Below are 16,510 nucleotides of genomic sequence, written 5' to 3'. Positions count from 1 at the left end.
AATAAAGTGAAAGGGTATAATTGGACATTGGCTCGCGCATCACCTTTGGCGTCAGACATTGGTCTGACATTGGTGAGATTGCTGAAGGTCCTTGGATGAGACAAGAATCCCACATCTTCTCATATGCCCTGCACTTTCTTAACTGTGTGATATATAAAATCTCTTTAAAAGTGTCTCAGCAAGGGCCTCCAACTCACCTGTATCTCACATAGAGATAACCTTGAATAGAATTTAGGGAAGACATTTGGGTATCACCTGGAGAGCCAAAGAACAGGGTTCTAATGAAAGGGAGGTCTTATCCCGCAAATAGCTTTCTGAATGCTGTTACCATTAATAGGTTAGAGGGGTCAGTAGGGATGTAGTGCTCTAGGGACTAGGCTATTGATTTCACTACAGAAGAGCCCAGAGGCTTCCTATTTGTACACAATGGACCATCAACAACATACACACAGTATATGAATATGGAGCTATTGGGTCTCCGGGATTCCATGGGCTTCCTCTGGGTTGTCCAGTTTCCTCCCACCTCCCAAAAACATTCTAGTTCTTTTGATTGGCTACTCCAAACTCTGAATGTGTGTCTATGTTAACCTGCAATGACTGCCGTTCCATTCAGGAGGTGTCTCTGCTAATATCCAGTGTTCCCCGAGAATCACCGTGACCATGATCAGGATCAAGTGGTTACTGAAGTTTGATGAATGAGTGAAAGATTGGATGACTGTGTTATTATGAGTTTTTTGCCTTTACAATGGAGAATGATTGGAAATTAGAAACAGACACTGGTATACATTTTTTATCATGGTTTTATATAAAAAGGATATATAGAGCATTTCATTTTGACATCAACAAAACTCTCAATTTACGGGTAACACAGAAAAAGAAGCCACACTTTACTCCGAGGCACAAAACAGGAATATGGTACAATAATTTCTTTGCTAATAACTGTAACATTTGTGCAGTTATGAATACCTTTACAAACAACCCCTTTTGTTGTTGAATATTGCAGCAGTAGTGGGTTTTAAGAGGAAGTAAGATAGGAGGAGAAGGTCTCAAGCCACTGACAAAACACAGACCAAAACAAGAGGGAAGTCAAATAAAGGCAGGGAGGAACTGGGAAAGGAAGGAAGGGGAACATCTGGCAACAACATACTTGCAAAAATGCAACCACTGGCAACCACACAGGACAACTACAGAGTTGTGTCCACCCACAGGACTGAGAACCGTAGCGAAAGTTTCACTCAGTAACTCGTGCAGGTGACACGTAAGAATCATTCTCTTCTGGTGAGTGGGTCCAGCACAAACACTCCTTATCAAAGATTAAAAGAGTTTTGCACTGGACTCCTGCTAAATCTATTTATATCTTTTTATACATGTTTTAACAATAAGTTTATATTTGATCTTCTTTTTAAATTGTCATCACAAAACCACAATTTGAACCAAAAGTCACTACAGTTAAATGTGCTAATGTGTTACATACATATTTTTTTGTTGTTTATACTGAATAAACATTAACTGTTACCATGGATTTATTGCTTTGTACATTAAATATGTTTGGAACCTGCTCCAGCTGTAGGAGTCTGTTTATAAAGCAGATTAAGCCATTTTTAGTCTTTATTTTGCAGGGATTTCCCCTGAACCCTTAGACCCAACCCCATAAAACCCAACTCTACACATTACCTTTGGTTAACTGTGCAAAGAAATCAACCCATTAGTAACTGAAAGGAGAAAAGGGAAAGTGGTTCTAAAAGAAGTACAGCTAAAAACAGTGTCACCCATGCATAACTACATACCACAGACATCAAGATGGTCATGGTGTTAACTCTAGGATTCTGACAAACAGAGGACTCAAGGATTGGGTCTTTTGGACACTCTGTGCTTTTCTTTTTTTTTTCCAATCTGTGCTTTAATTTATCTTCTTTCTTTTCCTTGTGTCTTTCCTTGTGGTTGTGTCATTAGTCATCACTAATCTCCATCTGAGTCTCAATGTTACATGGAAGCTGACAACCTGAGAGCAAGACACAAGACTAAAGCATGTGCAAGATTATAGCTAGGCTATATGTGCTTGGAGGAGAGCATTCACTTCAATTAATGGTAGTGTACAATGCTAACTTGACCATATAACAATGATCATTGTGCTACGATGCTTTTTAGGAAATGCATATGTGACCAAATTGACATATATGGACATAAACAGCCAATATTGCTTTAAATTTAGTTAAAGCATAATTTATATGAATAAAATCATCATTAATTGTGCAATTGTGCTCTCCTGGCAGTGGATGGCTGCGCTACTACAGGATATCAAACAAGTCAATGGACAATGCCTTCGGAACCAACTATGTCACTCTGGGTGCCTTGCTCTTTTTGTTTTTGTTTTTTTGCTCTTACTTGAAACTCTGCAATAAAAGCATCAAAGATGTCTAAAAAATTTTCCAGACAAAGACATCATGATTGTTTTTACATCTGTGTTTCTTTTTTAATGCTGTGCTCTTAAATACAGTGTCAAAGACCCACATCCTACATTAAGTCTCACAGAAAAACCTCCATCTACAATGAAAGAGTAACACATCATGGAAAAAACAGGCTCATGGTTTTGTGCAGTGACACAGTATGAGTTTTGAAGTGCAATCAGCAAAAGAAACAGAGAAAACCAGTATATTTGTTCAGGTTACAGGGTTTTCTGTCGCTGGTTTGGCTCTATGTGCATTTCATATTGGAGCCATTATGAGGTGTGGTGGTTTTCAACACCTGCAACTAAACTAATCCTATAGAATGTTGAGGTGCAAATATTATTTTCACAACATTACACTAGATTGCACTTGAAATATATTCACTTATTATTCTTTTTTTTTACATAGACAATTTACAATTACAATCTGCCAATTTGATATGTATTACATCTTTCTATAATTTTAGTCATATATATATATGTATATATTTTATCTATTTTAACATCTTGAATTATTTAATATTTGATTATTTTCCTTTGTGCAAACAACAAGGTGTATTATTTTACATCTTTATCATTTATTTTGCACTTTTTTTTAGAATTCACAATCACTACAAAATACGTCTACTATGTGAATGTGTGCATGTGATTGTTTTTATGTGCTTTGTCTGAGTGTCTGTGTGTGTTGTCTAAGAGTACTCCCTGCCCTGCCTGTATCCATACCCTCCCTCTTCTGCTCCTTCTTGTACATATTCTTCCCTTTTCTCCCATCCATCAGGCCATCCTCCATTCATCTGCGAAGTGGCTCCGTACGACTTCGCCGGGGCACCCAGAGCTCCGTAGTTTTGTGTGATGTCTCCAGTCTCTTCAGCCAACTCATCCTCATCGATGAAGCCACATTTCTCTTCACTGGTCTGCTCTGGATCAGCCCATGGCTGTTTCTCACCCGATGCAAAGAGGCCGTAGAAGATTACACCACCATAATGTACCAGCGATGCAATGAGGAACACATACTGCCACTCTTCTCTGGTCTGCAGAGGAGAGAGGATGCTGATTTTACTCCTTATCTTAAAAGGATATCAATTATCCTATCAATAAGCATATCAATTATATTCAATAACAATAAAGAACTTAGAAATTATGTACTGTAAGTGACAGAAAAGAAATTTAAGTGGTGTGACAGGTCTGACAGACTTGGGTCTTTGTACATACAGAAACATTTAATTGCAAATTTAAGCATTTGCTTATTTATAGAATTAACTACATCAATGATGTCCAAGTTATTTGTAATGGAATTCTGTGCTGACTTTTTTACCAACACATTCATCTATGTTTATTTCACAATATTCACAATGCTACCTGTAAGTACTGAAAATGTTCTTTATTTATTTATTTATTTTGACCATGGGTGGTGTAGGTGGATATATATATTTGATTGTGTTTGCTGTTTAATTACTGAGTAGATAGGTGGTGACTATTGACCGTGCTGATAGAGGAACCAATAGGATTTATTTTTATCTTTGCTTTAGACCTTTAGTCTATCTGTTTCACCTGCTCATCTGTACACTCTGCTCAAACAGATTACAGTTATTCTTCAACATTTATTTTAATATTGTCATCAACTCCATTGTCTTTGTCATCTCATAGACCACTAACTAGATGGGCTGTGCCTCTGCTGTAGCTTTGTATACTGGAGCTGAATTGCATTCTGGAATTATGTCCAATATTTGCTTCCATGGTTGGTTTTTGTTGTAAAATAACTTTAAACACTAATATGCTCTTTTATTTTTTTTAGCAGAAAAATATGTTATCGAATATGTTTGTTGATATTTTTTATCCTGTTAATTTTTTTTATCTTTATTATTTGTTGATATTTTTAAACCATTTAGTGTGAAATTTTTCTTTAATCAGTAAAGTTTACACAAATGAAGGATATTATACATTTGCATAAAAAAAAAAAAAAAAAACAATACTGATCACTGAGGAAGTATCATATTTTGCCATATTTTTGTGATGTTCCTACCTTATGTTTGGTCATAGCACCAACAATCAGAGGGCACACCATGCCTGACAGGGTCCCTACTCCATTTGAAATGCCCATCAGAATACTGGCATAACGCGGAGCTATATCTAAGTGATTGACATTGAAGCCTAAAGAGAAGGTAAAGCAGACATTTGAAATGATGAATGATCAGGAATTGATTTATGAGAAGTACTGTTTTTAAATGATTGACATAACCCCTGCTAAAATTCCATGGTAACATTCCTCTTCCTAACATTAACATCAAGTGACATTGAATGAATCAGATTTGAATCTTGTGAAAAGGCGCAGCAGTATGCCAATATGAAACAAATCAATGAAAGATGCTGTGAATAAAAAGATGTCTAGAGTTAGTACAGCAGCACATTTGAGTTCAGAATGCAAGGAGATATTAGATTTATCTACTAAGCTGACTAATTGACTAACTGATTTATATGTGTTTTTTTCCCTGCATACTAGATTTATGGCATTCGCCAAGGGACATGGGTCACTCTCCCTCGTTCATTCAATTTTCCACCGCAGGGAATTAATTATTTCAAGGCATCACAAGTAACTAATTGGAGAAAGAATAAAAGGTTACAGCAAGTTATTAATGTCATTTATAAATCAGTGAAATTCTGTCCACAGTTGACAGTACTGAAGTTACAGAAACAGCATACTGCATTAATATACTGCATTTATCACCTCATCCACTGTAGGGTGTGGATTTTTCAGTATCTCTGACATTCTGCTAGAAAATCTGACTAAAAATAGATCGTGCAGCCATCTTGTGGAGCAGCGACTCTCCCCCACCTCCCGCTCAGTGGGTTGTGTCTGCCTGTGCAGGCAGTAAGGCAGCTCTCAGGGGAAAGAGAGGATGAATTATTTAACGGGCACAGTAGAAATACACTCTTGTCTCCAGCTGCAGAGAACACCAAATGAACACTGGGCTCTGTAGTTGTGCTAACCTAGTTATAGCATTTCCTTTTTTCTTTTCTTTTCTTTTGTTCATTTTGCTGTTTAAAACAAAATTACTTTAAAGATCATCTTGAGTAAACAAATAATATCTGCAGTTTTGATATACAGTGAATGACAGTTTCTGAAAGAGAACAATATGGCAGGCTCTGTTTATTGAACACCAAAACTGCACGGTGCAGTGCAGTTTTATTCAAATGTAACATCTTTCTACAAAGATTTAAGGCTGAAAGTCATGTTTAATAATCATTTTGTGTTAATTATGAGCAACATTCCTATTTATAGAATGTTCTGTATTCCAGTATGTTGCTCTATATAACCTCATTTGACTCACCTGATATAGCAAATCCACTGAAGCCCACAGCTAGCACCAGGAATGAGATGGCCATGCCTTTACTGTGAGAGTATCCTACTATTAGCAGCAAAGTAGCTTCCATACCAAAGCCTAGGAACAAGTGAAAGAGTTTGGTCAACAGCTTTAGTCCATAAACATAATCATGACAATAAAATATTATGATATTTATATCAGTATTTTTGTAGCTTAAAATCTAGCCTTTTCCATTTCACTTGTATATAGAAGTTGCCAACCACTGGAACATATGAATGAAAGACTGGACCACTGTGTGCATGCACTGATGGCAATTTCCTCTGAATTTAGCTTCAATAATAGCGCTAAATGCCGCTCAAATCACATGCATGGCCATTTGCATACAAATGTTGTGTACAGTGTAGTGATAATACACACCTCCACAATTCATGATCTTTCTGACATTGGTCGTAGACATGAGGTTCTTACTACGTAGATAATCTGCTATCTGCCCTCCAATGGGCACAATGATGGTCATTACCAGATGCGGAAGGGCTGAGAGCATGCCAACCTGAAAAACGAAGCAATTGTGTCTAATTATACTTAGTCTAAGTCCCATTTTTTTATTGAAATAACCTAGTGATCTAGATATTATTGAAATATAATTATAATAAGTATTTTCTCATCCCCATCTCAATTAATAGCAGTATAAACAATTTTACTGGAAATAGACAGCCAAAATATACATATTGAGAAGGAATATAACTAAAATCCAATTTGCAATGACCATCATTTTTACCACTTTTATTTCACATGAATCAGATTCAAATTTAATGAACATACTTGTTGTAATAAAAATATAATCGTAAGAGTTTCGTTAATATTTGTTATATAACCCATAAAAGTCATCAAGTATGTCCGCTATTGGTAAATGTTTTGTCTATTTGACATAAACGAAACATATGGGTTGAGTCAATTACCATAAATTAAAAATGGATAAACTATTTTAAATCATTATGTTCTTTGAAGAACCAATACAGGTTAAATAAAAATGCAAATTCAATTAAACACAATACAAATCCAATGACGTAATATGTAATTCATCACCAGCATATCAACAAGAAATCAGTGTAATGACATTAAGTACTGCTCACACTGTAGGTGTTTTTTTTTTGGAGATGAGGAGACAGTAAAAAATGAGATGCAAATGCAGGCTTTGGTGACAAAGCACTGATGAATAATTCATTAAATCAGCTTACACCTTTGGGAATGTTGAAGGTCACGGATTTGTTAACTAATTTTGACCACAAACATACAGTCATCAAAGGATCTATTTGGAGGTTCCTCATAATATAAATACACACAAAGATGTGAGAAATTTCAGCAGCTGGGTGTTCTTACCTTGCTTATCTCAAAGCCAAACACTTCCTCAAAGTACGCTGGCTGGCTGATGAGCAGCAGGTAGAAGGTCCAGCTTCTGCAGAAGTTGGCCACAATGATTGCATAGACAGGCATTGAGGTGAAGAACTTCCTCCAGGGTGTCTTGAATTTCTGTGGGTAGAAATTTCACTGATTAAACTTTCACTGAAATTTAATTTATTAAATGCAGGTCTATTTATGCTTCTCAAATAATATTGATATTTATGTGAGAAATAATTTTATACCATATATCCTGCACTCACTGCTAAGACCACTTTAGAAGAGACCTTTTCTAAAGCCTGGTCAATATTTATTTACTTCTCAACCTTTTGCTCTTTGGGAGAAGGTGACATTAAGAAAGACCTAAATTGTAAATGGCAGCAATATTTGCTTTTTGATGCAAAAACACAGATGAAAATCAACAAATTTTTAAAGCTTATTAGATACATACTTTAGTACAGATAAAAGACTGCATCCTCGGTTTATACTGCATTATTGTTTACCAACAAACCAATGAGTCTTAACCTACAATTATATATGGAATAGATAAGCCCTTGAGGTTTACTGTAAGCTTAAGAAACACTTTCTCATTACAGTATTGAGTAAACAGGATTGCATGTGAGATATGTAATGGACAGAGAAGATGCTGGGGAGAACACATCAAAATGAGTAACAGCTAAAGGATTTGCTCCCTGCCATTCTTCAAAGAGACTGATTCAAGGCAAGCTCTGAACTTTTTAAGGCTAAAATCTCTTTGGGTCTGCGCCAATCAGAAACCTTTTTACCATGCCATCAATACCTTTTAAAGGAACACCAGACCTTATTTCTTTCTATTTGAAATCCTGCTTTCTTAAACAGGATTTAACACCCATCAATCAATTGTGCATTTGAGAAAAAAAATGACAGTGTGGTATTATTTTGTGTAGTGTTTTGAAGCGAGTGCTGTACTGTATTAATAATACATTATAATGTCCCTCACATCAGATGGGCCCAGAAGCTTGGCACTCTCTCCAATGCTTTCCTCGATGTAGCAGCGCTCCTCGTCCGTGATTGTAGGATGCTCAGCGGGACTCTCATAAGACACCAAGATCCAGAACATGTACCACATAAGGCCAAAACACCCTGACACAAAAGACAGGAGGAAAGTTTTTTTTTAATCACTATTGTGATGCTTTCTGAAAGGTTGAGTGAATCTCTATGACTGGCACATAGACTGTAAGCATGAGGACAGAACCATGGAAACATGAGAGGAAAAATCAATACAGTGTCAAATAATAATCCATACTATGCTTACAGCTCAGCAGCACTCTGACTGTACACAGAGAGACACTATTATCCATTTAGGTCAAATCTTTATTTATATGAGTATATAGTGCACCCACATATTATATGACTTTTGTGAAATCACTAAACTTACCATAAACATAGAAGACAGAGGACCAGCCAGAGTACTGCACCAGGATCCCAGCCAGAGGCATGGCTACAACTGCACCAGCATAGGATCCTACATGAGGAGAAAGGATGATTAAAGAAAAATTTTAAAAGAGAGTTGAACAAAATTGTCCCTTATTAAAAAGTATTAAAAGTAAATGTGCTTGATTTCAGTCAAATTAGTTTCACATTTGGTAACATGATCAGAAAGAGGTCAACTTTCAGTGGCATTGGATCATTCCATCAACTCATGTATGAATCAGTTATACAGGATGCTGCACAAACGCAATCAAAGGGGCAATTTTATCGTAGCGGGTCCATTTATCAGGGAGCAACTCACAACATACTGCACTTCTGTGGCACCCATTAATAACTTAATGTATGTTAACACTTAATATGAAAATATGTCAATAGATTTTCATTATGGTACATGGTTCTAATTCTGTTATAGGCATTTACTAAAAGACAAAAATGGTTCCTCTATAGAGACAAACTAAAAAAAGAGTGCTAGATGGAAGAATTATGCATAAGGCTACACAAGTCAATGGAGAATCATCATAGCAATTGATGGCAAAGAGATGGAAACCTATGAACACTGACCATTGGAATGTCCAACCTCTTTAATCAAACTAATCAGAATCAAGCAAAAAATTGCTTACATGAATTTTTCTGTGCTTACCACAAAAGGAGGTGGTGGCCAAGCGACTTCTCTCCAGAGGCGGGGCCCATTTACTCCAAATCCCATGGCATGCTGGGTATGTCACTCCCTGTTACACAATGATATTACACTAATCATAAGTATAAAGAATTATATATATGCATTGCTTTAAAATGTAAAGTAAATATTTTCAACAATTTCTAAGTAATTACTCACATCACACCATTTGAATTAATTGAATAAAACAGACAACCTGAACATACTTGTACTTGGTTTTCTTAATCAAATTTTACACTTGAACCAGTAATAATGGAATATTTACTTTTTATTATTGTTACCTTACTACTAGTGTTACCATTTTAATGTGCTTTACAACCCTGGCTAATTTTTCTCTTCCATTTAAATATCAGACATAATGCAGCCCAGTAAATCACATGAAGTCAGCATGGTATGAACATAACAAACAGACAAGCTTTGAGATCAATGTTTGCTACCGAGAGTGACTAATTGTCATGTATTCTTATTCATCACTACCTCGTTCAGTTTATTATGAAAGGTTTATTATGTTTATTATTGTTCCAAAATTATAAGCATCAATATTCTGTTATACTATATGGAATCCGCACCAGAATTATTGCTATCTCATGAAAGCTATCAAAGATTATGTAAGTAAATAACACATGCACATATTCTTTTTAACAACAGAAGACCATACTTCCGTAATATACTAGTTTCACAATGACCAGCACCTGCACAATTAATATTTCTTTCCTGGAGAGAATTAAAACACTGGATACTTTCTGTAACCTCTAAAAAGTAGGATATTAGATCGCTCTTCAGTTCAAAGTTCAAATAATAGTAAGATCCTAATCGTGATAGCAGCACGATGCTAAACATTGATTTTGTGTTTACAGCAAACATGTTTCTCCGGGTTCAGATGTAGTTTTGTAGTAGTTTTATTTAAGGCCTGGGAGATTCAACCAGGTTTTGTGTTGAAATATGCTGTTACTTATTTGAATTCATAATGCCATCAATCTTCACTAGAGCCCTGGTAAAACACCTATCACATTATTTTACATTAAGTATGTAGCTACAATATAGACAGTGATAAAAAAAAATTCTAAAATCTTGATTCTGGCCTCATTTAATAACAGCACACAATTTCAATTGTGGTAGCAGTGTTAAATGGTGAAGGTTGTATGTTTCTCTCAAAAAAGGCAATCAGTGTTGAACTTCAAACATGTCATAATCAAGTACAATTCGAAAACTGTGATATTTGGTAATGACCTTACTCTATCAACGTTTTGCTTACTCGTTTTGCAGTAATTCAACCTTACTCGTAACGTTTTGCAGCGGAAAAATATGTTTTTGCATCCAATTCCTGACAAATTTCCAATAATTTCAGACTTTTTTCTAAAGGTTGAATTATTGTAATTAACATATTTATTTTTATGTAATTATCTACGTTTTCCAGGTCATTCACTTGATATGTTTTACACTGAAAGCTCTCTGGTTTTCACAGTGGTAATGGGGGAAAAAGGGACAATGTGATTCTCCATGTGGGTACTGTCAGGGAGACAGGAGTCAGAGTTTCTAGGGACTGAAAGCTCGATTACTGTTGGTTACTGTATGTTACTGTCCCTTAGCATAGTGATTTGCATAATTTTTAAACATTCTTTTGGGTGTCAGTGAGTTGACCATTGAAAAAAAAAATCTTTCTGGATTTCTTTCCTTTATAAGTCAATGCAGTAGCGCACGTGACCTGCTCACCTCCACCAGCCCCTGCAATATCCTGACGAATATGACGCAACCGTAGTGCACGCGCGCAGCAGAAGGGATGAACATGTTGAGAGTTGCGGTGAGAACGATAGCTGCCCCGAACACCCTGACAAACACAAACATACCATCACCTTCATACAATTGCAGGGAATTGAGAATAGAATTTGTTGCCTCTCTGCCTATAATAAAATGCAATTCACAGTGTGCCTATATTATATTTCTATTGATATTTATATTTATATTAGGAAATATGAAATCTCTATGTAAAATAAAGGTGTATCTGATTGAAGCACAAGTCAAAACGAACACCGTTAAAATGAGTAGGTATGTGGTATCTTCGGTATAATGGCTTTAATGTAATCCGATAAAAATCATTATTGTCTCTTTTATAAAACTTCTTGCTTGACTGACTTAATCCTAAATTCTAAATTCACTTTCAGTTCAAACCTAATTTTAAATGTGTTGAACATTATTTTACCTAATCTAGTAATCTAATAGTATTTAACCTTTTAATCGGATATATATATATATATATATATATATATATATATATATATATATATATATATATATATATATATATATATATATATATGTGTGTGTGTGTGTGTGTGTGTGTGTGTGTGTGTGTGTGTGTGTGTGTGTGTGTGTGTGCGTGCGTGCGTGCGTCTGTGTGAGAGAGAGGTTTTTTCAGCAAACCCAAACGCCTAAACGCTCCAGCTTTCATGCTGCTCAATATCAATACCAGGCTCAGAGAGAAAAGACTATAGCGTAATTTCCATCTCAGTGTTGCATATGAGGCATGGGTAAACCCTGTGGCATCGTCTTCAAACCTCCCCCTTTCTCACTGAACGGATTAGACACGGTGTTCCCCCGGGATCTCATTAACAGGTGGAGGAAGCCAAAGCCCACTTCCCCTTGTGTGTTCTGTCACCGAGCCAAGGGCTCTGTCCCCGCTACAATTAACGGACTGATAAAAAAATCACTGTGGGATATGTCTGTGATTTTTTCGTTCTATTTTTTCTTCAATAACTGAACAAAACGAAAAAATTGTGCATGTTTTGTAACTATTTTAATTTCAAAATGAGTTTAAAATGTTAAATACTCACATTTTATAGAAATCGAAATACTTGAGGCTGATAAACCCATCAAATCATTAAAATATTCTATTATAAAAGGGTAAAAACACAAAACAATTTAGGGAAAAAATACTACATATACTGACGCAGGACCGATAGCATAAATAAGTACAGTGTAGAAAACTAGATTTACCTGTTGGCTGCTAATCGCGATGATATGTATCCTCCTGGGATTTGGGTCACTATATAACCCCAGAAAAATGAGCCATGGATCATTCCCACTGTCTCCGGGTCCCAGTTAAACTTGGCTTTCTGAGAACCAGAGGAAATGAAACCGTGTTCAAAACACAAAACACTGAGCTATATTTGATCAGATGTATTATACATTATTGTGCAGATTTATATTGTAGAATTTCTTTTTTTTTTCGTTCATTCACATAACATATTATTATATCGCTATAAATTAGTATTATATTGATGTTAATAATAATAATAATAATAATAATAATAATAATAATAATAATAATAATAATAATAATAATAATAATAATAATACAATAGCTTCTCATTTAAATAATAAATTGAATTTATTCAATTTCCATTTTCACACCCCAGGAAATACATTAAATTGGTGACTGAATGGACAAGGATAGCAATAGGAATAACTTACAGGGGAATTTTGGGAAACCTTCCTTTTCTTTTAAGTATAAAAATAATAAAATATTTAGGCTAGTAATTAAGTCTGTGGAAGTATTATGGCCCTCATAATGGTAGTAAAACAAACGTGTGTGTGTGTGTGTGTGTGTGTGTGTGTGTGTGTGTGTGTGTGTGTGTGTGTGTGTGTGTGTGTGTGTGTGTGTGTGAGAGCGCGTGTGTGTGTGTGTGTGTGTGAGAGAGAGAGAAGGAGGGAACCACGTACATGACGTAACATCTCTGAAGAAATTACGTAGACGTAACAACTATGAAGAAATACCTTGCACGCGCACGCACCTCTTTGATGATTATTTTGCCGTTCTGGTGAATGGTGCTGTTGTTCACCATGCCCACGATGGCCACGCCCAAATTGCACCGAATTCCGAAAGAGATGCAAAAGCCGAGGCCGCTCATGATGGCGATGATGTAGCGGCGCGGGAGGCCGAAGCACGTGCAGTCACATAAGGGCGCCTTCCGTTCGCTGCTCTGCGTCGGTCGGCCATCTTCCGTTAATTCAATATTATCCCCAGGTTTCTGTCTCTTCTCCAACACCCTATACACCAGCGAAAGGTCATTACCGAGTGAACTTGGTATAAACCAAATAGACCCTATCCATGTGCATGGATGGTAACGAAAAAGTTAAATAAAAATTACCCAGTACACCAATAGGCCATGAGATATTATAGGGCTAAATGATATAGACAAAAATATAATTCTAATTGAACTCTTTTCAGCACATTAGTTCACATTAATCAAATCTCATTTTTATTCATGTTTTAAATTCAAGGTTACAAGTCTTGTTGGTACCATTTTTTCATCTAAATACATTTATCCCACAGGCATTCTTAATCATGATTTGTAAAATATTTTTTAACAATAAATATAATGTATAAATAATTGTTATTAACTCTAAAAATCAAAGTCATGAAATGCAGAGGATTCTGCAAGGCCTCATTTGTCTCTCCTGTACCGCAATGCAGCATTTCGTTCACCTTCGCCCTTATTTGCATTCATACAAGCTTCACGTTTACAAGTTTCAGCAACACCAACAAAAACAGGGGAAATATTTAAGTATTTAATGAGAAGTGTAATTATTAAGAAATGTATTGCAATACACATCTGTATATATTTTTTTGGATATTTTTTACACAACAGTTGCAGACAGATATCATGAAACCACGAAGGCACATCAGTCACCCAAATAAAGAAAATCGAAATTCCAAAAACACAAGCTATTTTATTTGATTTTCTTTTCATTCTACATTGAATGCATTATTTATAATAAATCAATGTCATATGTTCTCTGAGTATGTTCGACGTTTAGTTCAATCTCCCTGTTTAATGTGAAGTGTTAAATAATCAAATTTGATGTCTCTATCATATAGACAACTATTCAGTATGAAATCTTAAAATAATACTAATAAAATAAAATTAGCACAACAACGCACGTTTCATTATTCTATCGAAAAAATATGTATATAAGAAAATTACCTACTAAAAATATCTTACAGGTTAAGAATAGCTATAACTATACGCGAACGAATATATGTCTAAAACATATATAAATATATATATACTTATATAAATATAAATCCAGAAAACTTTCCTTGTGCACTCGTACATACAGTGAAGGAGATTCTCTTCGAGGTCTTATAAAGACCTTTGAATGGTCTTTATAAAGGTGAAACCCAGGAGAATTCTCTTGTCAACGAGAACAGTTCAATCAAATTTTCTCTCACACAAATTACTTCTCACAATCTCACAATCACATGCTTAACATTTCACTCTGAATTTAGACACACACACACACACACACACACACACACACACACACACACACACACACACCTTTAAACATCCCCGTGACTGTGTTACAAATGTGCGTTCTAACATCTGGCAACATCCTCTTGAATTAATTATAGAATTGTTCACCATTATTTCGGGCATACCGTTCACGAAATGCAATGCAATACAGAACGCTTTCGAGTTAAAATCAAAAGAACATGATTATTTTAGCTTACTTGTACACATGACCCAGCGTCTTCCCTGCTAGATGCTTGAAACCCTCTTTGCTGGGCACAAAACCGGGCTCCTTCGGAGTATCCATTTCCAAATATGATAATCCCTCGTTTTATTTTCGTTAGTGTTAAAGTATCATGTCACGGTGCAGCAGGTCGGGCATACCGGACAGACACCCAGAAGATCTGTGATTAAGTCAGACAGATAGCTAAAGAAACACGAGGTCGTTCCTCAGACACGAAAAGTGACAAAAAAGAGACAAAAACCTATATATGGCAAGAGAAATCAGAAGTAGAGTGGCTCTGTCTGTTCGGAATGATAAACTCGCTCTTCTTACGCACCGTGAGCGTTTTCATTGCCATCTCGGTGTGAGCCAATGCATTTGATGTTCACGTCAAACCCACGACTGCCTTTTAGAACACTGGAAAAAAAAAGTTTGGTGGAAAAAAAAATCTAACCAACGGAAATCAAACGGACAACAGACGACAAATACAATCAGCGATCAAATAAAGGACTGGAATGGAAGTTTCCGGTTTATCTTATCTGATGCACGAACCGCTTTCAGCACCAAGGTCAGCGAAACGGCGCGTGCTGCCCGTCGCTATGCACCGGCGCTCTCCTTACACTCTAGACAGCACCCCCCACCCCTCAACACCCCCACACACCATTCCCTCCTTTCTCTATACACGCCAATCTACCCACTTTAAATGGGAGGGGTTAGATATCACGGGAAACATTCGCAATCACTTCATTTTCAAAAATTTCCGTCCGATTTTGTGCGCGCAGATGCGTTAATGCGACAAAAAGGGCTTTTTTAAAACATCGGGTACACATTTGTGCTTTCAGTCTCACTGGTTGTTTATTATATGAAAGGCGAGGCGAGCCTCCTGGGGGCGGTGCTATGGAAACCGTATGAGGAGTGTTTCCCCCTCCGAGATCTCGCTTCTGTGGTCGCAAAAATGTATTAATAATTCAAGCACAGCTCAGCAAAGCGTCTCCTTATCTGCAGAAGATGCGTGCAAGGAGGCCGAGTGTGAATATATATCTGCAATGCAATAAGTATAAGATGCTAAATGAAGCAATGCCCTGCGTGTTTAGAAACGTATTAGCAAGATCTATCCTTCAAAATAAGCCTTATACAATATGCGCCTCTTTGATTTAAAGTTCACGGCATAGTTCTAAATGAAATAAGCACACAGACATCAAACAACACAAGGTTATAACAAGGAAAGCCACACAGACAGCAAACAGGTAGTTGGACCAGCTGTAAGTGAGCATGTGGCGCCGTCTGGTGGACATGATATGAACAGGCGCACAAAACTACATCTCACCGGCTTCCCTGAATCTTCCCTGAATTCCCTGAACTTTTTAACAACATACGCCTTATTTTCATTTATTTATTTATTTTTTTTGTGGTTTTTGGAAAATTTTCCTCTAAGACGCAAACTGAGATTTCTAATATGAAAAATCGTAATGGTTTATTTTAAGTGTCATGCAATACATGTCACAGACATAAACAATTAAATGGTTAAATAGCACCGATATTTAAAAAAAATCAAATAAGCAAACAAAAATAAAACAAAATGAAATATTTAAAGGTAAAAATTAGCATGAAACAGTCAATTTCTTTACAAGAAATTTTGAGATGTTACCCATCAGCAACAAGACAAAAGGAAAGCATAAC

At 36.2% G+C, this 16,510-nt stretch overlaps 1 protein-coding gene across 1 annotated transcript; it reads right to left on the bottom strand.

Moving 5' to 3' along the window:
* Positions 1-862: 862 nt before the first annotated feature.
* slc17a6b (solute carrier family 17 member 6b) lies at positions 863-15,485 on the bottom strand. Its single transcript, XM_060859749.1, has 13 exons — positions 15,168-15,485; positions 14,829-15,011; positions 13,105-13,360; positions 12,308-12,426; positions 11,027-11,141; positions 9,278-9,365; positions 8,585-8,671; positions 8,147-8,289; positions 7,150-7,299; positions 6,187-6,319; positions 5,776-5,886; positions 4,470-4,597; positions 863-3,477 (listed from the first exon to the last, which is right to left on the bottom strand). The coding sequence occupies exons 2-13, from the start codon at positions 14,912-14,914 to the stop codon at positions 3,136-3,138; spliced, it is 1,758 nt and encodes a 585-aa protein (XP_060715732.1). The 5' UTR covers positions 14,915-15,011; positions 15,168-15,485; the 3' UTR covers positions 863-3,135.
* Between the last annotated feature and the right edge of the window lie 1,025 nt (positions 15,486-16,510).

This window comes from Tachysurus vachellii, chromosome 23 (genome assembly GCF_030014155.1).
Source record: "Tachysurus vachellii isolate PV-2020 chromosome 23, HZAU_Pvac_v1, whole genome shotgun sequence".
NCBI classification, from domain to species: Eukaryota; Metazoa; Chordata; class Actinopteri; order Siluriformes; family Bagridae; genus Tachysurus; species Tachysurus vachellii.
The sequence above is the reverse complement of the archived record's forward strand: the minus strand, read 5'-3'. Positions and strand labels throughout refer to the sequence as shown.

What these genes read in the sequence shown, in the direction of transcription:
- slc17a6b (XM_060859749.1), bottom strand. Translation starts at nt 14,914, where the DNA reads ATGGATACTCCGAAGGAGCCCGGTTTTGTGCCCAGCAAAGAGGGTTTC. An exon ending in GGCCACCACCTCCTTTTGTG is followed by an intron (nt 8,672 to 9,277) that starts GTAAGCACAGAA and finishes CTCCTCATGTAG; the next exon opens with GATCCTATGCTGGTGCAGTT. An exon ending in AGCTTCTGGGCCCATCTGAT is followed by an intron (nt 7,300 to 8,146) that starts GTGAGGGACATT and finishes TTCTACCCACAG; the next exon opens with AAATTCAAGACACCCTGGAG.